Raw genomic sequence first — 26,293 nt, 5'->3', positions numbered from 1 at the left:
GAATTGCTCAAAGGTTTCAGGTTGAAAAGCCTCCTACAGCTCTCTAGGCCAGAAATTTGGCAGTGACAGTGAAAAACTACAAAGACAAATTCCAAAATATTTATCATATGATTTGTATTCTGCAGTCATTTCCAGTTTCAATGGCAACAGTGGAGAGGAAAGGGTGAAGTCAGGTTACAAGACTAAAATGCTTGAGAAGGAGCTTGAATATCTAATGCACATTTCTGCAGAAGGCCGAGAGTCAGGACTATGTAACCACGGACCTGCTGTCAACCTTTCCTTACTAAAGCTCACCAGAACAAACAAATTACCTTTTGGCAAAAGACCCTCAGAAAACCTCAGTTTTGAAGGAGAACCATATTCTTCTAATTAAAAAAAAAGAAAAAGCAGAATTTTCTACTCAAACTCCCTCTGTAAATCACCATTATCTCTATTTGTAAATTATGGAGAAGTGACTGGTTTGTAGTAAAGTGTAATAATAGAGCTACTCTGGCAAAATAGAATGAAGAAGTGAGTACATTTCTTGGCATTAAGGGGTTGTTGTGTGTCTATTTAGTTTTTAATGTTTATAGAAACAGCAGTGCTCTACGGAAAAGGAATTCAAGGGATTCAGTCAAGGGAAAGAAAGACTTGCTTGCTTGATTTTCACTTGACCACATTTCTTAATTATGGAGAAAAAATACACATATGTCCTGTATTAATAAATAGCATTCTTTTGTCATGTTTATGTTTGCATTTTTATTTTCACTTTATCTTCAAATATAGTTTAAAGGTAGATATTGAAGTTACTTAATATTTTTAAAAACATTTTTTATTTATGTATTCGAGAGAGCAGAGTGTGTGTGCGGGGGAGCAGAGGTAGAGGGACAGGTGGACTTTGTACTGAGCACAGAGCCCAACTCGGGGCTCAATCTCATGACCCTGAGATCCTGACCTGAGCTGAAACCAAGAGTCAGATGTTTAACCGACTGAGCCACCCAGGTGCCCCTTGATGTTATTAATATTAAGTAGGTCTTGCCATTATCCTCTAAGTGTTAAAATGACCATATTTTATGTTATTATTTAGAAATTGCCCAAAAGGATGCAGCATGGCTTAATAGTTGGGTGGAGTTCATTATTCTGCCTTTATTCCCCATGGCCATAAAACATGTCCAAACACTGCTGAGGGCACAGAGTAAAATTAAAAATCCCACCTATTGCTACTACCAAGCCAAACTACTTAAATGTCCCCTAATATTTACCAGAGTTCTTGGTACCTACCAAGGAGAGGCTCAGTTAATATTTGTTGAATAAATAAAATCAGTTATTTGTAAATAGTCTGAAATTCACAGGATAGGATTTGTGGCAATAAAAGTATAATTCTGCAAGGCAGTTCTTAGGTGAGCATTATAGAAACTGCCTAATTATTATTTGCTTTATCTCCATTGTGATATTTAAAAAATATATCATTTCATATATCTGTTATTGCATAATTAAGAGCCAAAAATGAAAAACAGAAGATTCTTAAGTCCGTATTTATTCCCCATTTGCAACATTTCGTAGTCCTTTCATAGAGGTGTTTCTGAATTTAGAACTCTATGCAGAGAACTACGGCCTTAACATAGGCAGAAAAAGAATAGTAATTTATATATGCAGAAATTACAGGTGTTTACTATGAGAAATGCAAGCATATTGGTTTTAACCAACTCACACTTCTATACTTAGCATCTCAAGCATTAGGAAATCAGCTGCTCTCAAGTGTATTTAAAAAGGGTTGGTAGTGGGGTGCCTGGGTGGCTCAATCAGTTGAGCGTCTGCCTTTGGTTCAGGTCATGATCTCAGGGTCCTGGGATTGAGCCCTGAGTCCGGCTCTCTGCTCAGCGAGGAGCCTGATTCTCCCCTTCACTCTCCCTCTGTGCTCTCTCTCAAATAAATAAATAAAATATTAAAAAAAAAAAAAAAAGGAGTATGGAGTGTTCTAATATTGTCTTGCCCCAGTAACTATTTATTATAAATTTTCCAAGTTTCAAAATAGATCTACTGAAGTCATATGTACAATTGAAAAAGTTACACATTTTCCTGAGTTTATTATAACAAAAAATACAACAGTGCAACCGTATGAGTATTTAAAAATATAAATGCCGGTGTCTTTTTAAAAATTAAATCCTCATCTAGAATTATTTTCTATTTTAATACTAAAAGTCAAATAAGTGGTAGGGGAAAACAGGAGGAAAAACTATAACAAGGAGTCATGGGAATACTTTTTCAAAGAGTGTTCTTTGAATTCTCACTCAAGAGAAGTGAGTCTATTAGAATAAGCTAAGATTAATATTTTATAATAAATAAGATGAAACATATGTATTTTCTCTGGCAGAAGCTTTTCAATTTACACCAATTTGGAAGTCATTATTTCACTTGATCACTAAAAAATTCTTTTGAATAGCTCTTCAATTCATGTTATTAGCCCAAAAGCTTACACAGCTTCTGTGTTCATCTTATCTTTAATATTGCTTTATCTTTCCCTAATACTATACATCCCTACAGTTACAGCAGAAAGCATTTTCAAAGCCAGAACTCATTGTCTTCTATCTCACACTTGAGACTGGAGTAAATTCATGATTCTTACAAGTTATATTTTCCAATAAGCCTGTCTGGAAGGCAGTGGGAACCAGATATTTGTGGTGGGAGGTGGAGGTTGGAGATGAGGAAGTGTTCTAGATAGAAGAAACAACATTTGTGAAAGTCAAAGGTAGAATACAAGGATTCAATCATGAGAGACCTTGTAAACCATATGTTAGTGTATTAATGTTATCTTCAGGGCAATGGTGAACATTGAATGGCTTCTTCTGGGGCAGGGAATTGCACCATGGGGTGGAGGGTGGTCGAATTTGCACTTTAAAGAGATCACTCTGGCTACTGTTTAAAAATGTGCTCAAGGGGAACAAGTCTGTAGGCCAGATTAGAAATCCAGGCAGGAAGAGATGCCGAGAAATGAACATGTTTTAGAGATAATTAAGAGGTAGAACAGATTTGACTTAGGTTCCAATTAGTTGTAAAGGTGAAGGAGAGAGACGATCTCCGAGTGTCACCCAGCTTCCCAGATCTGTAAGACGATAGCATTTATTAACTTAGAGAACACAGAAGGAAGATTAGCTTTTCGAGGAACTATGATAGATTCAGTTTGGAATATAGTGAGTTTGTGGACACTATGGGATATGAAAATCAAGATATCTGAATGGATTATGGCATAGTCATGGAATAGAGATGATGTGAATTTCTAAAATTTATGGAAGATCTGCCTATAGGTAGTAATTGAAGCAATTGAAAGAAAGATATTACCTAGGGAGGGAAGGTAGGATGAAAACATGAGAGGGTCAAGGCTAGAAACGGAGGAACGCGAACATTTAAGGAATGGCCAGAAAGGATACAGAGAAATGGGAAAAAACAGGAGGGCTGAGGTACAGAAGGAAAGCAATGTTCAGAAGTGTAGGAATGTTTATCTCAAAGGTTGATGAGTGAAGATTAAGATAAAAACTAACCATTAGATTAAACCATATGAAGGTAATTTTTTACTTTGGGCCTGAGCTTTTGATAGGATGGTGGGTACACGTATATGAGTGGATTGGGTTGGGTGAAGGGGCAGGGAGAGTGCGAGATATGTGAACATAGATTCTTTTTCAGAAGTTTGATGATGAATGGAGAGAAGCAACTGGGTAGTACTAGAGAGATATGAGAGTTTAAGAGAGTCATTTATTTCGTTGGGAAAGGACTCAGCATGTTTAAATGATGATGTGAACTCTCTGATAGAAAAGTAAGTTAAAGTTAACAACAACAAAAAAAGAAATAGCTAATAATCACAGCGAACATTTATTAAGTGCTTAATATACACTAGACAGTCTTCTAAGTTCTTCACATATATTAACTCTTCTGATGTTCACAATAACCCTATGAGATAGGTACTGTGATTATTCCATTTTACAGATAAATAAATAGAAACCTGGAGTCTTAGAAGGACTAATGGATGGGATAACTTTTCTTTAAGAGGTGGAAAGGGTGAGATCCAAAGCCCAAGTAAAGGAATTACCCTTGTACAGAAGAGGGATAACTTCCATTCTAAAGGACCAGAAATAGAGAGGATGGGGTGGAAGCAGATGAATTTGTAGGTTTGGAGGCAAGAGATTGAGTTCTCTTAATAGCTTTTATTTTATCTGTCAATCAGGAGATGAGGGCATGGCGTTGCATGAGGGTGGAGGTGGTAGGCTGGTAGATTGGAGGTGTGGGGGTCTCAAGTAGACCCCGTGGAGAATAGGAGAGCATGCTAACAAAGGGGCATACAATGATTGCCAGACAGCACCGAGGTCCCCCTCCAGCCGGAGAACAAGTGCTAGTGTGTCATCCACCTGCGGGTATGTGAGGCTTACCTAAAGCTCAGCTTCAGGGCAGAGGAGAGGTAGTGCTGTTCAGAGTATCCAAGAAAGGTCCAGAAGTCTTGGCCTGGAGTCCACCATGAAGTTAGAAGATCTTGGAGGCAAACCAAGCAGGTAGAGTGTATGGAGAAGGGCAGGGAAGAAGTGAGGGGTGTAGATCCATTTGATAGGCACTTACTTGCACCTTCTTCAGAACTGGAGTTTAATTAGGAACGGATTGTGTCCAAAGACTAAAAAAAAAAACAAAACAGGGAATGGGTTGTGTCCAAAATTATAAGATCTATTTTTTTATCTTTGAAAGAGGTATAGGAATTCTATACTTCCTGCTTAATTTTTCTGTAAACCTAAAACTCAAAAAATATGGAGTCTAATAATTTAAGAAATAGATCTGGAAATACAGACAGTAGGGACTATCTGAATATGACTTACAAATATGACTTACTTTGCTTGTCTACTACAGTGGCTCAGGAGATAAAAAGAAGAAAAGCACTCTGAACCATTGTCTATCACACTACAAAGCACATACATATTATCACATACCCATTGAATATTGAGGCTAGTCATTGGTATTCAGTTATGTGTAGCCTTAAACTTTGAAAATTTTCTGAAAGTGATGAAAATTTGAATAAGGACACTGTTAAGGTTTTTTATGAAGACTGACTGTTGCAAACCAAAAGAACTTTACCTGTCAGGAGAAAAATTCACTAATGAACCAATAGGTGGCAGTATAACATGGTGTTCTTGAAATTTTAAATAATACTGCTAATTCGTCTGCCTTCAGCTCAGGTCATGATCCCAGGGTCCTGGGATCGAGCCCCGCATCAGGCTCCCTGCTCGGCGGGAAGCCTGCTTCTCCCTCTTCCAGCCCCCCCGCTTGTGTTCCCTCTCTCGCTGTGTCTCTCTCTGTCAAATAAATAAATAAAATCTTAAAAATAAAAAAAAATAATAATACTGCTAATTAAAATATTGATTGAAGCACCAGGTATGTGCTTGATGCTGTATTAAGTAATCAAAACTCTGAGACAAACCCCTTTCTTCCAGATGGTGACAGTCAAACAGTAAAGATTTAAGGGGAAACCTAAAGCTTCTCTCTGTATCAATCCATCATAGGCCAGTATGTAGGGCAGCAGGTCTCTCAAAGTAAAAAGAAGGGTTGGGGGTGGCAGGGAGAAGGTCAAGGAAAGGGAGGGAAGGGGAAGAGAGGAGAGAGAAAAGGACAGAAGAGAAAAAGAGAAAGGAACTCTAAAGCAGCCAAAATTATAAAAGGACCTACTCATCCCTTGAAATTCATTTCAAAATTCACCCCTGGAAGCCTCAGACCCCAAACTAATTTGGACATTGGCAAGCCCTCAGGGCATTCATCTGTCAGGATGCTAACACAATGAGTAGTGTAACAGCAGTGGCCATACCCATGTCTCTATTGGAGTGTGAGATACTTGAGGACAGGAAATACTGTTCCTCTTTTAATATTCTAGAAACAGTGCCTGAGCCGGTACCTGGCTCAGAATAGGAACAAAATAAACACTAGTGGATAGATGGATGGATGGTAGGTATCAGGCTATTTATCATGCCTTCTACCTTTTTAATCTTACTTTGGGAAGAAAATTCCTGTCAATATCTTTTCCCATGAAAAGATCACTTTCTTTCTATCTCATAAGTCACCTGGGGAAAAACTTAATGTTTCCTTTAATAAAAGTTAAAATAAAAATCTTCGGGATAAGGAGATTATGAAAAAAGCAAGCAGGAGGTAGAAATGGTGGTTGATCCTGAGAAAGAGAAGATATGTATTAAGCTCTACTATGTGCCGACATAAATGATAGGCTTTGCATATATTCTTATCTAATCCTTACAACAGTATTATGAGGTAATTACTGTTATTAAGTCCATTTTATAGGTGAGAAGATGAGGATCAGAGAAGTTAATTTTCCCAAAGACATTAACTGGTACAAAATAACCTTCCAACCAACCTCCCTTCCTTCCTTCCTCCCTCCCTCCCCCCTCCCTCCCTCCCTTCCCCCTCCCTCCTTTCCTTCCTTCGTTCCTTCGTTCCTTCCTTCCATTTTTTCTTCCTTCCTTCTCCTTTTAATTAACATGCACTTATCATATGCTGAATCCTAGAGGGATTAGACAAATTTGTCTAAGCCTACCCAGTCAGAAAGAGGCAAATAAGGACTCACCAGGCCTATGGGATATGACAATCCATGTTCTTTATTAAACTACTTTTTTTTAGTACAGATGTCTTTGCAGACTTCCGGGAACTCGTTTCACTTTCTTGTTGTCCCTTGAATCAGCATCACATTGTAGCAGGCCACTAGCTGGGCTTCTATTTGAAAGGGACACAGATGTTTTTCTACCAGCTTCTGAGTTGAGGTCATTTCTCAAGTTTGAATTTGCTATTCTCTAGCATACCACTGGCAGCTCTTCTGAAACATTTGGCTGGTCCAGTAAACACTAGGGCCAGGAACCTGGGAAGCTACCCTTGAGCTTCTGAGTTTCTGGCTGCAGCCGCAACTGTTTGTCAACAGTGGTAAGGAGGACCAAGAGCCTCATATCCTTGCCCAATCAGAGGAAAACAGAGGTAACTTCTGGGAAAACAATGGGCGTGGGAGCTTACCACAGCCATCCGGAAAGAGCCAGATGTGATGGCATCAAGAGGCCCCAAGTGAGAATTTTATTCTCATTTTAACAGTCTTGTTTTTGATGCACAGTAGATAAGCCTGAAAGCAAATACACAAAGATGCTAACAGAAGGAGTATGGATAATTGATGTCAGGGCAATGAGATTATGAGTAGTACTTTTTTCCAAAATTTTGATGACATGGTTTTTGTATTCTTTAAAAAGAAAATATTAAAGCTATCTTTTTTTAAAAGTACTTTTTTTCTTCTTTGATGAAACAGTATTCTAAAAATAGCTAAAGACGACACAGGCAGATGAAAGAACATCCCAAATTCTGGATTTATTCCTACACAGATTTTTCTGCAGTGTATTGGAAATTTAGCAGAGGCTAAATTTACTCATTAGGTCACAGGATTTCAGGTGATGAGGGAAGAGGGTTCGCAGCAATGACCTAGGAGATGGAAATAAAGCAACCCCTCCCCCTACCCCACTCCCAAAGTCAACTGGCTTGGTGCTTCTTGGTTTCCCTTGGACTCCTGCAGCTGCATCATAGCAGTTGGCCGCTAGGGGCGCTGTGTTCCATTTTGCAATACTGCTCTTGCCCTTTGAGTAGACAATCTCAAAATCCTCCCTCCTCCCATCTTTTAGTAGAAATAAAAGCAAAATTACAAAAAATAAATAAGTAATAATAAGAAGAAGAACATTTACTAGAAAGATGATCAGAAAACAAGTACAAAATCATGGAAATAAATGATAAAATGGAGAACAGATTCTTTTAATGTAACTCAAATCTAGCCACAGATCTCCTTTCTGGGAACACATTATAAATTTCTTTTCTAAACCAAGACTGGTGTGGATGCTGAATGAATCATTCAGAGCCTCTAACCTGGGCTACCTGCTGTGCCCCTGCTGCATGCGAAAAGAGTCTCAGCCTCATCTCTTTAGGTAGCTCTCCCACTGGGCTCAGGCAGCTTTCAACCACCCTATGCTTCTCATGCTTCTGGTCTCTTGGTCTCCTAAGAATGGAAGGTGATTTGCCCTCAGCCCAGAATTCAGCCTCTAGATTTAGGCCTTCCTATGCCTACCTTACAGATAACTTGCTTTGCCCGTTCTACAAGTCCATAAGACCCACACATCTTGCTGTCTTGTCTAGTCATTTGAAGCTTTTCATTAGGTAAATGTCAAGACTCAGTTTCCCCTATCCAGATGGCAACCTTTACACTCATACTTTCCAGAGTATCTTAGTTTCAGTCATTCTAATCTACTGTCCCAATAAGTATACACGTAGTTGTTCAACCACGTGTTCCCAGCTTGTTAATATAATCACCATCCCTATGTCTTCGGCTAGTATCTCCCCCTATTCTCAAAAATGGGCAAAAGGCCACAAACAGCAGATGGCATTTCATGTTTGCTCCCCTATCGGGCAAGTAGAAGACTGTATCCATATCATCCTTTAAAGCCCCAACCCTCAGCCTCTCCCTGTTTACATGGGCTTTCCCTTAATTCCTGTTCGTCACCTGAAAGATGCATCTGACTGAAGACTCATTTGCAGAGCAGAGATAACTGACACACTCTGAACCCACTGGATGTTCCAGCTGGCCTTGCCTCAGGTTACCCGCTCCCCTTTCTGTCCCACGTACTCTCTGGGTCCCCTCCTCGGGGAGTGATCTTGCAGAATTCTACTCATTACAGTTTTACAACATCAAAATCCCTTAACCATATAGTAACAATAACACACATACAGTAAGAGGAGGATTGATCACTCACACACGCTTCTAAGGGAAAATGGGCAGCTCTCTCCCTGGTAAGAAAAATATGGGTCTCCACCCCACCACAAAAAATCCCAGGATGCCCCAGAATGCAGTTTCTTCTCATGACGTGTGGTAAAGCACGTCAGCTGCTCCTTGTTGCTGTGCAGATCACCCAACATCGGGTCACTGAGACAGAAGGCAGCGCTAGCTTGCACAGCTGATAGGATTAGGAGATGGTGCTTTGTCAGCCTTGACTGAGTCGGGAGAAGCCCTCAGCATACGCAGGTGAGCTGTGAGAGAGAGAGCAGATGTGGGGGGCTGTGATGGGTCTTGGTTGTATGGTGCAGACGTTTTCTCTTTGCAGTGCATTCGTATGTATTATCTTTTCTGTTAAGTTTGCAGTCTGCCTGTGGGGGTGGGGGGTTCCTATCGATAAAAACCTATCCTTTATCACATCTGATTTCAGGGACTGGCCACATGCACCTCACAGGATTTTTGTGAGGCTCAAATGAGATTATATATGTGAAAGAGCTCTGAAAATATAAAGTTTTGTGTAAATGAAAGATATTATTCATTTAATTATAAATTTCACATAAAGAATTAGATAATATATCCCAAATTTGGGGGCATAATTACCTGTACACACTCCTTTTCCCCCAATCTATAACACCCTATCTCCCATTCCTTCCGAGGCACGGGCAGGGATGTTATTTATAATCTTGAAGGGTCTAGCCTTCTAAAGCAGTTGATATTCTCTAAAAACCAGCATCACATTCATTTCTAAAGGAAAAACCGCAAAATTACAAAACAGGACAGGAAAATAAGTAAGTAGAAATGGAAAATGATGCATGAGAATATTTTAAAGCAGATGAAAGATGAATATAATATACTATATTAGATTATATCTCTTTGATGGTATAATCCAAACGTTATAAGACATTATTCTTAATGACATGAGAAACACTTGAATGAAATTAAAGGCAGCATAGATATTATCATTTGTAAAACTTGCCTTTTAGAACAGCAGAAAAACAGGCTTGGGTTCCAAAAGTACAGAGCTAAGAGCCGTTAGAGCACTAAATCATCAGCCTTTCCCTCGCGGGGTTGCTATGGTGACAGCAGGGCTACCACACAGCCTCTCACTGCCTGCACTTCTGCAGTAAAAGCTCTCACTGAACACATGTTGGATTTTTTAGGCACACACCCCATCATCAAATACAAAGACATATTGGAAGCAGCTTTATGAGTCATTTGCAAAACAGAAGTTGTGTCTCTTTCCTTTATCCTGTACTGATGGGCCCCTTATGGGGTTATAGAATTCAGTCATTCATGCATCCGTTCCTTTGACTGTGGTATATTGAGTGCCTACTGTATGACAGGACCTGTACCAGGCGCTGCCTATGATCCCTGGTGGAGACAGAAAGATAAATAGGGAATTCTGATACAAGATCGTAACAGCTCTCCTGGGGTACATTAAAAACAGGTGTCCTGGAAATATGTAAGGACTGACCTTGGGGCATCAAGGGAGGTTTCCTGGAAGAAGCTGTCTCTAAAATGAAACTTATGTATCTTTAGGAGTGGAATAGGATTAAGGGGAGTGAGGTGCAAGAAAAGCTCTAGACAGAGGGACCAGTATGTGAACAGCTAGAGGAAAAAGAGAAAACATGATACCTCCAGAGAACTCAAAGTTCTACAGTTTGAGTGTTATCCATGTGTATGGGAGGCAGAGTAGCCAAGGGGTGGAGGGTAGATATGGGTGGAGGGAGGGATGGGTAGACAAGGAGTGGTAACAAATGAGCTCAGAGAGGTAAACAAGACCAGATCATGAAAGGCCTCTGTACCACATGCAGGAGTTTGAATACTACTTGGAGGACAACTGAGAAGTCACTAATGAGTTTTAATGAAGAAACCTGGCTTGATTTGGCCATTCTGAAAGGCCTTGTGGAAAAATTTAAAAACTGACAAGAAAGGAAGAAGAGGCAAGATTGGAAGCAAGACAACTCCAGTTAAACCACTATTGCAATAATATGGGATGTTTGTGGTTTAGACTCTAAAGGAAGATCATAGAGTTGTTGAACGGTGGACATAAGTAATCAGATTCAAGATATTACTAGAGTAGCATGGAGATACCTTGTTGGTTTCTGCTATGTGGGGGCCACATGAGGGAAATGAAAAAGTCAAGAATGACTCTGAGGTTCTTTTTTTTTTTTTGTAAGGTTTTATTTATTTATTTGACAGAGAGAGACACAGTGAAAGAGAGAACACAAGCAGAGGGAGTGGGAGAGGGAGAAGCAGGCTTCCCGCTGAGCAGGGAGCCCCAAGCAGGGCTCGATCCCAGGACCCTGGGATCATGACCTGAGCCGAAGGCAGACACTTAATGACTGAGCCACCCAGGCACCCCAACTCTGAGGTTCTGACTGGGTGTTTCTATTCTTAGGCCCCCAGACTCAATTCTCAGTTCTCAGTAGGTTAAGTCGGAAGCACCTTTTGGCCCTTAACAGTCCATTCCTGTGTCATATGTCCTTGGGCTCATAATTCTAGAAATAATAGACTGTAGGAATCATCCTGGACCATCACTTTCCTGAAGTCCTTATCTAAGACAGTGTGGGTATAGAAAGTATGAATTAATCGCCCCTCCCTCCAAATAAAGAATTCTAAGATTACCAAGCTCACTGCTTAAGAATTCTAAGTAGATTGAAAAGGCATAAAGATGTATGGGATAAAATTTCCTTAGGGATATAGGAAAAAGGCAAATTGATTTCACTAATCCTCTGATTTCAGGCTCTCTCTTGACTCACGCTGCTTATTCCTAGATTTGAGATTTGAGGACGCAGAAAAATGCTGTTTGGAGGACAAATGGGGATGGTGGTGGTTCAAATACAATTTTCAAGGATTACAGTCCTCCCATGTACAACGCTGGGTGTAAGGATCAGACTGTTTCCTGTCCACATTGCTGCTTAGAATATTTTCCAATTCTGAATGAAGGGCATCTAAGTTATATATGTTGAGTTCCATCATTAGGTAAGATTATATCAGGTGTCATAAGTAACCTTATGACCCAGCTGATGATCTCTATTTTAACTTCTCAGTTGGATGGGTTTTTGAGCTTTTTTGAACAAATTTGTCTGCCTCACAAATGCTTTCTTTGCCTGTCACGTAAGAGGCCTCAGCAAATATTGAAGGGGTGACCTGGATGTGACTTAACGACCCCTTGTAAAGTTCTGTTCAATAAACTGGGTACAGCTGTTTTGTTTTCCCCATTTAATCCTCACAGGTACCCTTGAGGTAAATATTATTATTTTCCCTCAGTTTAACAAGCATAAACTTGAAGTTCACAGAGGTCAAGAACTTTATGGTAAAGGCACTCAGCTGGGAGGGAGTAGAGTGCTGCCTTGCACCCGGGTTTCTGAGTTCAAGTGTAGTGCCCTTCCCCTAGCAGAGTGCCTGGAGCTCATTCCCAGCCGCTGCAGGGCAGAAATGGAGAAAAGGCTGCCCTGGATCTTAAAACAGCCTGGCTTCCCCAAGGCCTTGGGAAGCAGCCTCATCGTTCTTTTCCTGGCCCTTCTGATGCAAATCCCTCAAGGAGAATCGGCCTTTGAGATCCCTGAACGAGATGCTGTGTCAGTCCTGCAGCATTGGCTTGGCTGGGGTCCCGGTGCAGGGGAACCCGCCCCATCTCTCTCAGGCGAGGTAATTGTGGGGAGCCGTCTGTTGACTTAAAACCGAGATGGCAGGGAGGCGCCGCGGGGGAAAAACTTTATCCATTTTGGCCCTCAGTGATGTCGCTGCTTTTCTCCGCTCTCCTATCAGACGTGCACCCCCTTCAAATCGGACCCCAGGTGCCAAAGAGAGGGGGTCCGGCACTTGCCGGCTGGAGATGCTCGCAGCCCGGGCCTGCCCCCTCGGGGTCAGACTCATCAGAGGGAGGGGCGCGCGGCGCTAGGGGGAAGTGCCGGCGGCGAGACCGGGTGGGCGGGCCCGACGAGTCACCCGGGGGTCCGGCAGGTGAGGGAGGTGGCGGGGAGGCGGCGGCGCCCGGGGAGCGGCAGCCGGCCCCGGCGGCGGCACCACGTGTCCGGCCGGGGCGGGGCGGCCGGGCGCGCCCTCGGAGCAGAGAGAGCGGCAGCGGGGGCGGCGGCGGCGGCGTGTCGGCCCCGCAGCAGCCGCCGCCCGCAGCCCGCGCCGGCTCAGCGCAGTGTCCTCGCTCTCGTGCCCGCAGGTGCCTCCTCCTGGACGGCGGCAGCGGCGGCGCGGGGACCCGGCGGGCAGCAGAGCGATGGGACCCCTTCGAGAGACCAAGGTAAGGAGGGCACGTCGTGGGCGCGGGAGAGCGGGGCGGGAGGCGGGGGGGAGGACTGCGGGGCAATGGGCGAGCCAGGTGAGGGCTGGGGGGGTGGCGTTCAGAGTCGCGGGGAATGGGGACAGGGAGGTGGTGGGGACGCTGGGAGGGTAGAGGGGCATTTGCTCAGGTGATGAGACCCAGGAGATGGGAAGATGGTACTGGAGGAAAAGATTTGAGGGGTTGACATGAGGATTAAAAGATTGGCTTTGGAGGGTTAATCCATCTCCTGAAATTGGGGATTTGGGATCTGGCTCTCAAATGATGTCCAGTGTGTGATGTGAATAAAAAGGATTTGGTGTTCTGGTGACTGAGAAATAAGGTCCCCCTGCATGTCAGCGACCCAGCATTGGTTCAGGGTCTGCAGTGTGCCGAGAGTGGCTGACGTGGGATACCTGCTGGGTGACTGATGTGCAGAATAAATCCGAGGCTGGGTGCGGCTTTCGCCCTGGATGGGGTGGATGCCTCGGCGACCTTAGGAGCTCCCCGCGGCTGAGGCTTTCCCTTCAATTCCTGCACTGTGCAGACCTCCTGAGGTGTTTACTTTGGCAGCTACCCTTCCTGGTAAGCCTCGTGGAAATGGGCAGGAGGTTATGTTTCCAAATAATGTTTGTTACCCAATCCAAAGGCCTTTTTCAATTGCAGAGGTTGGAGGGAGCGGTTAGTTTTTTGCAAAGAGCTCCTCCTAGGAATCCATTTTAATAAGGCAGGGTGGTGGTGACCCCGAAAAACACGACTTAAGGCTTTTTCTGCTTCTAGATGATATGCCTTGTTGCCTAAGCTTTTAGCCTCAGTTTCCTCATCTGTAAATAGGGATTTAAGTTAGTGTCTTCTCTGTGGCCTGGGTTGTAAAGGTCAAATGGGATAATGGTTGGGAAAGCACTTTAAAAATTAGAAAACCTTGCCAAAATATTACTTTCTATGCATTTTTAAAACCACGGCATCGCCCTCTGTGTTTAATGCCGTGTTTTTAAGGAGAGAGAGAAAACTCTCTTCTCCTGGGTGTCCTGTAAGGAAAACAAAAGCTAAACATGATGTAAAAGGTGGAGCCATCTTACTGGGTATTGGATTTTTGTTTGCTTTTCTGTTGGCAACAAGCCTTGTGTACCAGGATATTAATGAATAATTAAGATCCTGGCCGGAAGAGGAGGGATTTGAAAGATAAGTCTGCATGATCTATCAGGAAAGAATTGTTCCAGGTATAGGGTTCTACTTTGTGAGCAGACCGGAAAGCAGAAATCAGATTGTCACAGCTAATTCAGGGAAAGCAAAATGGAAGTCTAGAGGAAATCAAGTAATAAGCCAGAGTGTGCTGTGAGTAATAAAGAGAAGCATCGGAAGCTTGAATGTGATAGAAAAAGCCAGAGTGGGAAGGTGAGTTAGGAATCGCATGGGTGAATGGAATGGCTTTCCTGCTAATGGGTGGTAGTGTGTGTGTGTGTGCACACGCTCACCCACGCTCAAGTATGTGCTCTTCAGTAGATTGGAAGGATTAGCTTGGTGGCAGAGTTTTGATGTTCATTTAAGCTACTGAGATAAGGACTGCTTTGTAAAGATTCAATATTCAGAAATGTGATTTCTTAGGAAGGGAGGAACAAACAGGAGGAGTTAAGAGGAACAAACAGGAGGAGTTAAGAGGGGGGAAACAAGTTTCCTTTTGTTTTCTTTTTAATGTCCAATTTTGAGAAGGAGCAGAGAGGGCAGCATCATGAGAAGGAGATTACCCGAAGCCGAATTCCCCGTTTGATTCTTCGGCCCCATCTGCCCCAGCAACAGCACAAAGTGTCCCCAGCTTCTGAGTCTCCCTTCTCTGAGGAAGAGAGCAGAGAGTTCAATGCCGGCAGCTCTGGGCGCTCAGCGAGGACCATAAGCAGCAACAGCTTCTGCTCAGGTATAGTACCCCTGGAAGCCACACAGTCACGAAGTGTGTGCTCTGCTGGTGCATTGTGAATGGACTGGGGTGTGCCCTTTAGAGCCTAGATCTACACTTCTACTATTACAATGAATTGTCTGAAGTTGCACCTTTTTGGCCCTTTTGACCTTCACGTGGTTCAATCCTAATGGAAATTTGCACCTGTTCTTCTATGTTATTCTAGTTTATAATTTACCACATGAAATCTAACTTTTGTTTCTATGACTGTTTAGAAAACGATTCCTTTGTTAAATCTGGGAAATGTGTTAGCTTGCATTTTTATAATAGCAACCTTTATAAACCTGTGTACTTCTGATTATAGAATCCCCAAAGACAAAACAACTCCTAATGAATGAGGTCAGGATCAAGGAGGCTTATCTCCCAGGGCGAGCCTGACCTTGTCGTTTAGAGGAAAAGAGCACAGGCTTTGTAATCCGCCACACCTGAGCTGGAACCCCTGACCTTTTCGCCTTTACAAGCTGAATGACCTTGGGCAAGTGGCTTAACCTCCTTCAGCCTCAGTTGTTACATCCATAAAATGGGATGATAACACCTACCTTATATAGTTGCTGTAGTGTTGAATGAGACCTAAAGGTACTCCTAGTACAGCGCCTGACTTATAGAGGTGCTTAATACATGATGGTTCTTAAAAAAATGAACTAGGGATGTCAGTTTTGGCACACGATTAAGGAAGTTTCCTTAAAGTTGTGAGCACATTTGGCAAAGGCACAAATCTGTTCATAGCTTCTGAAGGTGCCACCATTATCAAAGACAGAGCCTATTACAACCCATTAAAGCACATGACTTGGAATGACTTGTATTCTTTGAGAAGTATTAGAAAATTGGGTAAAATTTAAAAGAGTGACTGTCTTGTGAGTAATGAAGAATGTTTCATAGTGGATAATTTTTAGGGCTTATTTAGGGAAAATATAATTAGAAGGTTAACTCATGTATGCGAAGGGACATGTGAATCAAAATGCTGTGATTAATTTCCTAATTTAGCAGGATACAAAATCCCATTATTTTTAGTATCAATATATTTTTCAGGGTTCTTTTAAGTGCAGCTTTGGATTTCTTACATAATTTCATGGAATAACTATCCCATGCATAAATTATACATTAGAAATACTATGCTGCTAATTATTTTTCTCTGTAAAGCCTCAAATTTTCTGCTTGATTCTGAAAAAAAAAATTCTATCAGAATATTATATTTTTAAGTTTGTTTCTTGCCATTTGGATTATATGAATCTAGTTTAAAATGGAGACCCACTGATGGTTTGCTTGATACTCTTGCAAGAAGAAAACACAAAGATACCTAGAACCTGGAAACATGTTTGCTGAAGGCAATGCTGTTTGCTTTAACTCCATTTTGGAGCTCAGGAATCGCTCTGTTTGAGTGTGGATGAACCCAGGGGATATCATTTCAAACTGACATGCTTTGTTTACATAACTCCATTCCACATTTATTCCCGATATTTTCTCCATATTGTCATTTTCTCTGTGACTGACTTCAAGGTGAGTAGTGTTAGAAGGGAAAAAAAAAAAAAGATGGTCAAAACAAAAGAAAAACTCCACATATATTTTAGAAAATACATTAGGCAAACCAATAAAATTATTAATTTTGGTTATGACTCACTCTTTCCAAGACCCATTCCTGGATGATCTCTCCTTCCCGGGAGACCTGTCTCCCACTAAGGCCATAATGCTGTACATGAAAATCGAAAGTAGATATTGATCCTTCTGCCATTAACTAGCTGAGAATTGAGTGGCAGAAGCATCTAATTATGGACGTCCATAAACCTGTCTTTCCATCTTTAGCCTCGCATCCAGTCTCCGGGTAGGAGTCCCTCTGTTCCTAGGCCTCACCTTTCTGTGTTGGTGCTTCCCCAAGGTTTGGGTCAGTGCCTTTCCTTCTTTGCCTTCCTTTCCTACGGAGCGCCCCCCAGACCCCACGACAGCTTTGAGTACTGCGCTGACTAAAATTGACAGGAACCCCCTTTGGGGGCGTGTTAATGATGCTTTAGGAGGTCAGTTGGTGGATGGGAAATAAATGGGTTTGGGACTATGGGGTACATTAAAGCTGTAGGCAGTGAGGTAGAGAATGTACGACATGTCCAACCAGCAGGGGGAAATAGCTGGTTTTAATCCAGCCACTTTAACACTGAGGTGAGAGTATGTGTTGGCTGCTTAATCGTGGCATTTAAGTTAGAGACCAAGGCACATGCACACATTAAAAATGCCATCCTCTGCTAGGATTAAACTAAAATAATTTAGAGACCTTCTGTAGCTTCATAGCCTTACAGTGATCATTCTGCACTAGCTTGTGTTCTTTATAAATCATCATGTTCACTAATGCAAAAGGGGACATGCAGAGTTAGGAAGAGTCTTACAATCAGGTAGTGAAATTATGGAGGAACATGATGCAATTTAACTTGAATATTACATTTTCACAACTGCAAACTGGAGACTCTTTCCCCAAATTTGTATCAAAGGCATTAATTGTGAAGAGCATCGTATGTTCTCAGATACTCAGTTTTTAGAAGAAGGATGTGAGTTTACATGAAATTAAATTTATGTAATATAAAGAATTATCCTTTACTTTGAGAGTCTGGCTTTCTTATCCTTTATATTATATTATATTATATTATATTATATTATATTATATTTTTATTTTATAATGTTATAGCCAAAGTCAGGATGGTGGATGGTGGTTAAACTTGAGCAACACAAATGACAATTCTACGTGTTCTCCACATCTCCCTTATGTTTTTCTTTTAATTTTACTGATCTGTGAAATTAAAAGACCAGGAATCGTGTATTTTCAAAGTGACCTGTCCATTTTTGCCTACTCTCTCCATTCCTTCCCCCACTTCACTGCCTTCCCCTTATTTTCCCCGGGGAGTCTTGACAAGGAACATTTAATGACTTGATATTCTATATGCTAATTTGTGTGTTGTATCTCCCTCATTTCAGAGAAGGGAGTTGTGTGTGACCTTTTGCAATTCATTTGGGGCGTATGCCCAAAGAGCGTTTCTTTTAATAGCTTCTTATTAACAGATTTCTTTGAAGATATCCCGGTGTTTTGTGCACTTCATCGGCACATACGTTTTGTACTCTGACATCATTCTCCTGATAAAACAGTCTATCCTTTACAGTTTGTATTTAGTCTTAGTCACTGTGACCTTTATTGGGCACAGTTAAGTTTATATGGTATTGGAAGCCAGGTCCTATTCTGTGTGCATGGCGAGTAAAATATTATATATTCTTGGTAAATATTAACTAAAGTTAAAAAAAAAAAAAAAGAATAATACATAAGGAAGTACAGTTAACAGTAAGTCAATAGAAACAAAACATGCTTTCATGTCTCCTCTTTTATTTTATTTTTTAAGTTTATTTATTTATTTTTAGAGAGCGGGGGAGAGAGAGAGCGAGCAGAGGGGAGGGGCAGAGGGAGAAGGAAAGAATTTCAAGCAGACTGCCCGCTGAGCGCGGAGCCCACTACAGGGCTCCATCCCACAACCCTGAGATCCTGACCTGAACCGAATTCAGAAAGTTGGACACTTAAACGACTGAGGCATCCAGGTGCCCCCCGCCGACTTTTATTTTTAAACAGTTTTTGTAACCAGTGGCTCAGAATACCAACACTGCATCTTCCTTCCCCCAACCCTTCTGCCCCCTTGTTTCTTGTTTTAACACGCCATGAGAAGTGATCAAACCCATATTTGTGATTTGTGTCCTGGGTGTGGCCCATTGAATTAGTCCTCTTGTCCATTCTTCTCCCCTCTCTTTGTTGGTAGTGAATTCTGTTTGTCATCCTACCGTGACTCCAGCCACTCTTGGAAAAGCCCAGGACCTGGGTAGGTCAGTCAGTCCCCTCCATCAGTCACCTGACATGGTTAGCAGCATGCTGTGCATTCCTCCCTGCTTAGCTGAGGTAATAATTACCCCTCGCAGCTGGGAGGCAGATGGATTGCCGGGCTTTACTCTAGTTCTCCTTGGGGTGCCTTGTAAACATGGCAGGTGGAACGAATTATGGGTAGAGAACACTGGTGGTTTTATGGGAAACCAGTGATTTCTCAGAGTTATTTCTATGTTGCTAACGTGCACACACAGATACATAGGCAAGTTTGTGACTTAACCCATTAAACACATGTACCGGGTCAATACACTAACTGGTCAGATTCTAAGATTCTCTGCAGTTGAATCCTGAGCAAGGTGTTTGTGGAAAGTATTTTGGGTTTTACAGTGGCTGGGAAGAAATCCTTCTTAGAGTGCCAGTGACCTAGAGGTAATCATTGTTGCTGTTTGTGGGAAGAATAATTAAGGCAAATTACAACCTGACCAGTGCCCTGCTGCGACATGACAATACCTCCAAAAATTTGCCAGGCCTTGCCAAACAGAAATATTTCCTCTTTGCTTTTGTCCAGTTGCGGAAACTTGGCATCTGGATAGAGGAAACCTTTGAACATAATAATCAGAATGGAGATGAACTGCTTCAACTAAAGTGAGCTGTAATACTGAATTACACTATAATTGAGTGATTGCCAACCTGCTGTGAAGAAAAAAAAAAACAAAAACCCTAAGACTTTAGTATCATTTTAATGAGTAGGGGACCCATGCACTGTTGTGTAATATATATTTCAAGTGCTTAGCTGCCTCAGCCACAGAAATAAGTACCTAATGATATGGGTTACAAATGAAGGATACATGGGCAATATTTCTTTGTGGAGGATGTGGTGACTGCAATTAAGAGGGCAAGAGCAAAATTTTTTGCCATTTAATAACAAATACTTAGCAGCAGGGACAGTGAATGGTAATCATGATGGAATTGGACCATGCCTGAGAGCAGATTATGGTACTTAACATGAAAATCTTTTATGTTCTAAAATACTAAGATTGTCCTAAAATAATCTGAATTGTTTCTCAATTTCAGAGGATGGTGTTCATCTACTTTTGAATCCTCAGGAAAACTTGTTTAAAATGCAGATACCTTGGCCCCACCCTAACCTATTATCACAGAATGGGAGGACCCAGGAATCTGTATTTTATAGGCGCTCCAGATGACTCTTGTGCCTCATGAAGTCTGAGCCTCAGTGGCCTGTGTGGGTTTGGGAATTTGGGATGAGGGCTGTGAAGGGTATGCCCCAGCGGCATCACAAGATGAAGAAAGATCAAAGATGATAGAAGTGATGGCCAGCCAAGGTGTTTAAACTCATGGCCTGGGGCAAGGAAATTACCTCCACATTCCCTGGAAATAATAGCTTCTCACCCTGTATTTACAATTCCCATGTCATTAGTCTTAGCATTAATATTCTTTATATCTACGTTATTGGTGTAACTTGTGTCCAAGTGGTAGACAAGTAATAGGGGAGGAGAAAGCATTTTCTTCCTTTATTTTCCTATATAATCCTCTCTCTCTCTGGATTTACCATCCCTAGCATACTTCTCTTTTGCATTTACTCTCTTTGGTATTAGGATGATTCGGGGTACACTGGAAGCAGGTGTACTGGGTCCACTCTTGGTGAATACCCAGTGGACTCACTGAAAAAGAAAAAAGAGGAACTGTAGCCTGGGAGTAACAGGAAATTCGCCCTTTTGCAAGCTTCCACAAAAATGTAGTATCCAGTAAGCATTTATTAAATGCCTGTTGAGGATCAGAATTGTGCTAAAGCCATGAGAATGAATAAAACACAGAGACTGAAAAATCAATTACTGCCTTAAGCCTGGTGCCAAAAAATAAGTGGGATAACACATCTTTAGATGCGATTCCCACACGACTACCTTTACTCACCTGTTTTGTCTCCCCGTCCCTTTCATCTATGCCCACACTACACACACTTCTTCCTTATAGTTTGAGTTTATTGCTCCATTTATTATCAACATTGGCCTCTCACATTTCATAAACTCAAGCATTCAAAGAAGTAACATTAATTAGTGTGGTGTAGTGGATAAACGTGAGCCTTGACATCATAGACCTGAGTTAAAAGCATGAAATGAGATTAGCAAGGTAGGCCAGGCCACATCAGCAAAGGTTTTATATGTTGTGCTAACCCAATCCATGAGATCAAGGATCTGTACAGAAACTAGACTAGTAATATGGAGAGTGAGGCCATCTGGATAGATGACAAAAGAGGGGACTTTGGAACTGGACAGCATGTGCTCCTTCTAACAATATTCAAAATTTTAAAAATTCAGGTTTTTTACTAACTCTGCCAGCTAAGTACCATGCATAAATAGCCGAATGTGGCTCATGGGCTGCCATTTTGCAATTCCTAAAGATCTTGCAGAGTCATGGAAGGGTTTTCAGCAAGAAAGAGTTGTGACTAGATTTAGAATTTAGAAAAATCTTTCTGATTATGTGTTGGACAGTAGATGGAAGGAAGCAGGCATGATGGCAAGGTCCCTGCCTGGTTTGAAGGCCATTGTGGCAGTCTAGTTAAAGACCATAAAATGATATGGGAGGGGATTTGGGGGCTAGAACATATGGGTCTTAGTCACCAGTTGCAAGGAGAAGGGGCAGGAAAGAGTTATATCTAAATTTCTCCACTGGATGAACACAAATGGAGCAACAGGGCTGGGGAGAAGGACACTGAGTCAGGTTAACGAGCTCAGATTAAGCTATGTTGCATTTGAGATAAAAAGAAAGGTCTGGAGCTCCAAAGAGAAGTCAGAGATTTTGGTAGCTCAAGTCCGGGGACTTGGTAATATTACCCAAGGGCAGTGCCTGGAGAAAGATTAGAGGCCCAAGGCTAGACCTCCAAGATAAAGCAAGAGTAGACAGAAAAAGGAAACCAAGGCACCCAAGAAAGAGTTCAGAGAGGAAGGAGGAGAGTCGGGAATGACAGTGTCTCTAATCCTAAGGGAAGAGTTTCAAGACGAAAATAGCCAACAGCTTCTGATGTCACAGCAAGATTAAGGACGGGGTGCACTAAAAAGTGTTCAAGGAAAAAACCACAGGTTATCAGTGATCTTAGGCAGAAACAGTACCAGAAAATCATAGGGATGGAATCCAAACTGTATCAAGCTGAGATGTGAATGGGAGGTGACTAAATAGAGTGTAGACAACTTTATAAAACAAACTTAACTGGGGTGGGAAAGAGGAAATAGAAAGGATGAATACCTACCATTTACATCAACATGGATGGAACTGGAAGGGATTATGCTAAGTGAAATAAGTCAATCGGAGAAACACAGTTATCATATGGTTTCACCCATATGTGGAATATAAGAAACAGAGCAGAGAATCATATGGGAAAGGAGGAAAAACTGGGAAGAAATCAGAGAGGGAGCCAAACCATAAGAGACTCTTGACTCGGGAAACAAGCTGAGGGTTGTGGATAGGGACGTTGGTAGGGGGATGGGGTAAGTGGGTGATGGGCATTAAGGAGGGTACGTGATGTGATGAGCACTGGGTGTTATACACAACTAATAAATCCTTGACCACTACACCAAAAAATAAAAAAAACAAGTGTTGCATTTATAATAAAGATAGGGTATTTATCAAATGACAGGTATTTTGATAAAGTTTTTAGGCTGAGGGGAAATAGACAAGAAAGAAAAAAAAGACAGACACACACACGTGGGGGACATACACACACACAAGGGAGAGAGAGAAAGAGATTAAGGGAGAACAGAAAAGTGTTAACTTTTTAACAAGACTTGGGTGGACCCAAAAAGACCTGTATAGGAAGAAAAGAAAGGCTGGATGTGAATATAGGTTAAGTGTCAGGTCAGGGTACGTAGCTGAAGGATGCATTTCACAGTTAGGTTAGGTGCCCCTTGGTGCTTCCTCTGTCATACCACATGACCAACCTGGTTTAAATTTGATAGTTACCTGAATCCCCAGTAGACTGTAAGCTTCATGAAGGCAGGAACAGTATAGTTCCCTGAACTATACCAGACATATAGCAGTTGCTTAATAAGTATTCATTGAAATCTGGTAGAAGGCATAATTATGAGAACAGGACAAGTATTTTCATTCATTTAATAAAATTTATTGAGAGCAGCTACTGTGTTCGTAGTTGGGAGAATAAAACAACTAGAACAGTACCCGATACTCAACTTAACGGGCTTATTAAATGAAAGAAACATGCCTGTCCTTGAGAGTTCAGCGTCTCTAAATGTCAAAAGGAGTAATCTCTATAATAGAACCATGACTCCAGTGCTGTGGGTAGCTAGAAGAGAGATCTCTTGCTTGGAAAATCAGAAAATGCTCCACTCACGAATTGGCACTTGCAAGCCCTGAGAAAAACCAGCTGCCCAGTTTGGAGTCAAGAAGGAACTTAGCCCAAAGCCACACACCCACATTTCCCAGGACTACAACTGGACAGGAGCCACCACCCCACCCTACTGGGGTGCTATTGAGAAAGCGCCAGTCTCCTCCCACTGACCCAGGGGAGACCAGGTGCACTTCAGGTATGCAAGGCTGCTGAGTAAGCCCGTATTGGCAGGTGGCTTTGCAAGGCCCCGGGTACAGTAACGGCTCCGCATGTGCCCTGCCGCTCAGCTTGGCCGTCTCCCGCTTTGGGGATACAGCGCAAGAGAAAGACACCTGCCCCAGCTGCTCCTCACACGGCTGGACAGTCAGAGTGCCCCAGGTTCCGGTGCCTGGGGTTACAGCCTCTGGCTGACTGCTCTCTTTTTTTAATCTTTATTTGCATATGGTTGACATATCATGTTACATTAGTTTCAGGCGTACAACATAGTAGTTAAGCAACTCTGTACCTTATGCTATGCTCACAAGTGTAGCTACCATCGGTCACTATGCAGTGCTGTTACAATACCACCGATTATATTCCCTGTGCTGGACCTTTTATCCACGTGACTTGTTCATTCCATAACTGGAAGCCTATAGCTCCCACTGCCTTTCACCCATTTTTCCCATCCCTCCACACCCTCCCCTCTGGCCACCGCCAGTTTGTTTTCTGTATTTGTAAGTCTGAATGACAGCCCTCTCTTTTTAGGGAACCCAGACCAAGCTTTGCAGTGCATACCAGTGCTCACTGTGGGCTCATCCAGCACTCACCCCCATCCCTGCAGAAACTCATCCTTCAGGCTTTTCCCTGCTCTGTGAATTTTCCTGGGGCTCCGCCTCTTTCCTGGCTGGCTCAGGCTTTATTCTGTCTTCTTTTGTGTGGGTGCTCTTACAATTAGCATTCCTCGAAGACACCAAACTAACCCTCAGAATTCTTGAGTCTGTGGACCCTAACCCACCCTTCTATTTATTCTGAGGTGTTTGTGAGGATTATATTTTTAACGCTAATTATTGTATCTTTTTAAACTCAAAAGTAATAAAAATATGCAAACACATTGAGTAGATGTAATCACATTTATAGGATTTATTTTGTTTTGCTTTTTGCCAAAGTGAGATCATGCTGTATTGATCTGTGATCCTTTCTGTTTATTTAAGTGAATATTTATTGAACATCTGTTGTGGGCAGGGCACTATCCCAGGAGCTGATCTAGAGAGATGGACAATCGTGACAGAGCTTTTGCCCTCCACGAATGTGTATCCAGGTAGTACCTGTATGTGTCTTGCTTGTCAGCACAGAGAGGCCCCCTCACTTGTTGTGATGACGGCACGTATTTCACCCTGGAGAGGGCCATCACGTATTCGGCCATTCTTCTGCAGATGGACGTTTTGTCTATGGGTCTAACCTTCAAAATTCAGAATCTTATTTTATGAATATCACTGGAATTAGACTGTTATATGAGCATATTTCTCTCTCTCTCTCTCTGTTCCCTTTTTTAAACAAAGTAAATACCATGATACACATATATTACCTAAAACAATTATTTTTTTCAAGTAGAAAAAACCCAAATGTAGCAATTGCAGGAACTATGAGTATTGTTTTTTCCTTAACTTTCTTCCATTTGTATCCCTTATTCCTTCTTGACTATCACTATGTTCAAATTCTCAATGTGAGAAAAATAGAACAGAAGGGAAAATATTTACATTGCTACAAGACAGCTAACTAGTTCAGGTGTCTGTAGAGTGGTTTGCAGTGTCCTTGTTATAAAGTTTTCAAGAGATTACAAGATAGCTTCTTGGTCTGTGTCTTTGTCTCTCTCTCCTCTTTCCTTCTGATCCTTCTAGTTCTCCTTCCGTCCCCCATCTCCCTCTCTCCCATCTTCTCCAACCAAGGAACTTAATAAATAAATAAATAAATAACTGAGTCTTTAAGAAGGTGTGGCTTAGAAATTGCAGGTAAACACATATTGCTAAGGAGAGAGAAGGCCAGATGTATTAGTATCATGCCTATTTTGGAAAGATCATAACCTTACAAAGGATGGAGCAAGAGAAATGGAAGCTTGCGGGACAGATTTCCTCCCCACAGCCCCCACCAGGCGCACCTGTCTTGGGGCAGAGACATAGCCACCCTCTTCCCCAGTTTCCACACCAGCTCCTCCCTCACCAGAACTCCTCCAGAGATTCTTTCCTCACACTACATTCACTAGGTGGACCAAGATGTTTTCCTCTCCAAATTCCTTCCCCTCTGGCTGCTAACACAAATCAAACAACTTGAAGCTTGGTAAAAAAACAAACAAACAAAAACACCACAAATAGAGGCCTTTGTTTCCAAGACAGCATGAGTCCTATGAAGAAATGGAGACTTACCTCCCTTCACTTCATCTTCCTCTACTGCTGAGGCCTGTGCCAAAATGACGTATGAGAGCACTTGAAGCTCCAAAATAGCTCAGAAATCCTGGGAATGTTTACATGTGAGATGATTATTTTGTCTCCAAGAAACCAGGGAGACATTCATTAAATAATTACTCCTCTCTCCATTTTTATAGATGTAGGTGACAAGCCTTGGTGGAAGGGCTTCATTTGCATTCCTTCCCCAGCTCATTTCCATCAGCTCACACATGCAATCGCTTGTGTATACAAACCCTTAAAAGAAAATAAGCTGCCTTTGACCTCTCATCTCCTTGTGCCTGCCATCATGTTTCTCTGCTTCTCTTCACAGCAAAACTCCATCATTTGCCCTTGTCAAGCATGTGGGTGACCAAACTGGCAGATCTTTCTCTTGTCTGCCCTCATTTTCCTTGACTTCTCAGCACACTCAACACAATTGAACAGGCCTGTACCTTAGGAAGGATTTTCCTCCTCAGCTTCTGTGGTCCCAACCCTTAGAGGTTCCTCCTGCTTCTGAAGTCACTCCTTGGGCACCGTTGCTGGCTCCCACGCTCTCCCTGTCCCCACAGTGTCACATTACCCTCTCCTCCTCCTGTCCTCCCCAAGGGCGGCCATCTTTAAATCGCTCAG

The 26,293-nt window shown here is 42.1% G+C and overlaps 1 protein-coding gene and 1 long non-coding RNA gene across 5 annotated transcripts in view; one reads left to right on the top strand and one right to left on the bottom strand.

Annotated features, from left to right (window-relative positions):
- Positions 1-8,867, bottom strand: part of LOC116639467 — a 76,014-nt gene extending 67,147 nt beyond the window's left edge. For both annotated transcript variants that reach the window (XR_004300846.1, XR_004300847.1), the window contains exons 1-3: positions 8,790-8,867; positions 6,584-7,123; positions 4,401-4,636 (exon numbers count right to left, since the gene is read on the bottom strand). This is a non-coding gene — a long non-coding RNA (uncharacterized LOC116639467). The remainder of the gene's footprint in view (positions 1-4,400; positions 4,637-6,583; positions 7,124-8,789) is intronic.
- The window catches only part of SYBU (syntabulin), a 112,949-nt gene that overhangs the window by 28,808 nt on the left and 57,848 nt on the right, over positions 1-26,293 (top strand). Inside the window, exons 1-3 of one of the 3 annotated variants that reach the window (XM_032415874.1) lie at positions 8,971-9,058; positions 12,993-13,073; positions 14,799-15,003. In XM_032415874.1, coding sequence (XP_032271765.1) covers positions 13,050-13,073; positions 14,799-15,003 — 229 coding nt within the window. In that variant the 5' untranslated portion in view covers positions 8,971-9,058; positions 12,993-13,049. Of the gene's footprint in view, positions 1-8,970; positions 9,059-12,949; positions 13,074-14,798; positions 15,004-26,293 lie in introns of those variants that run through there. The other 2 variants (XM_032415872.1, XM_032415875.1) reach the window with 2 other exon arrangements.

Source organism: Phoca vitulina, unplaced genomic scaffold, assembly GCF_004348235.1.
Source record: "Phoca vitulina isolate PV1807 unplaced genomic scaffold, GSC_HSeal_1.0 scaffold18, whole genome shotgun sequence".
Lineage (NCBI taxonomy): Eukaryota > Metazoa > Chordata > Mammalia > Carnivora > Phocidae > Phoca > Phoca vitulina.
Note: the sequence above shows the minus strand (reverse complement) of the source record. Positions and strands in the feature narration are given on the sequence as shown.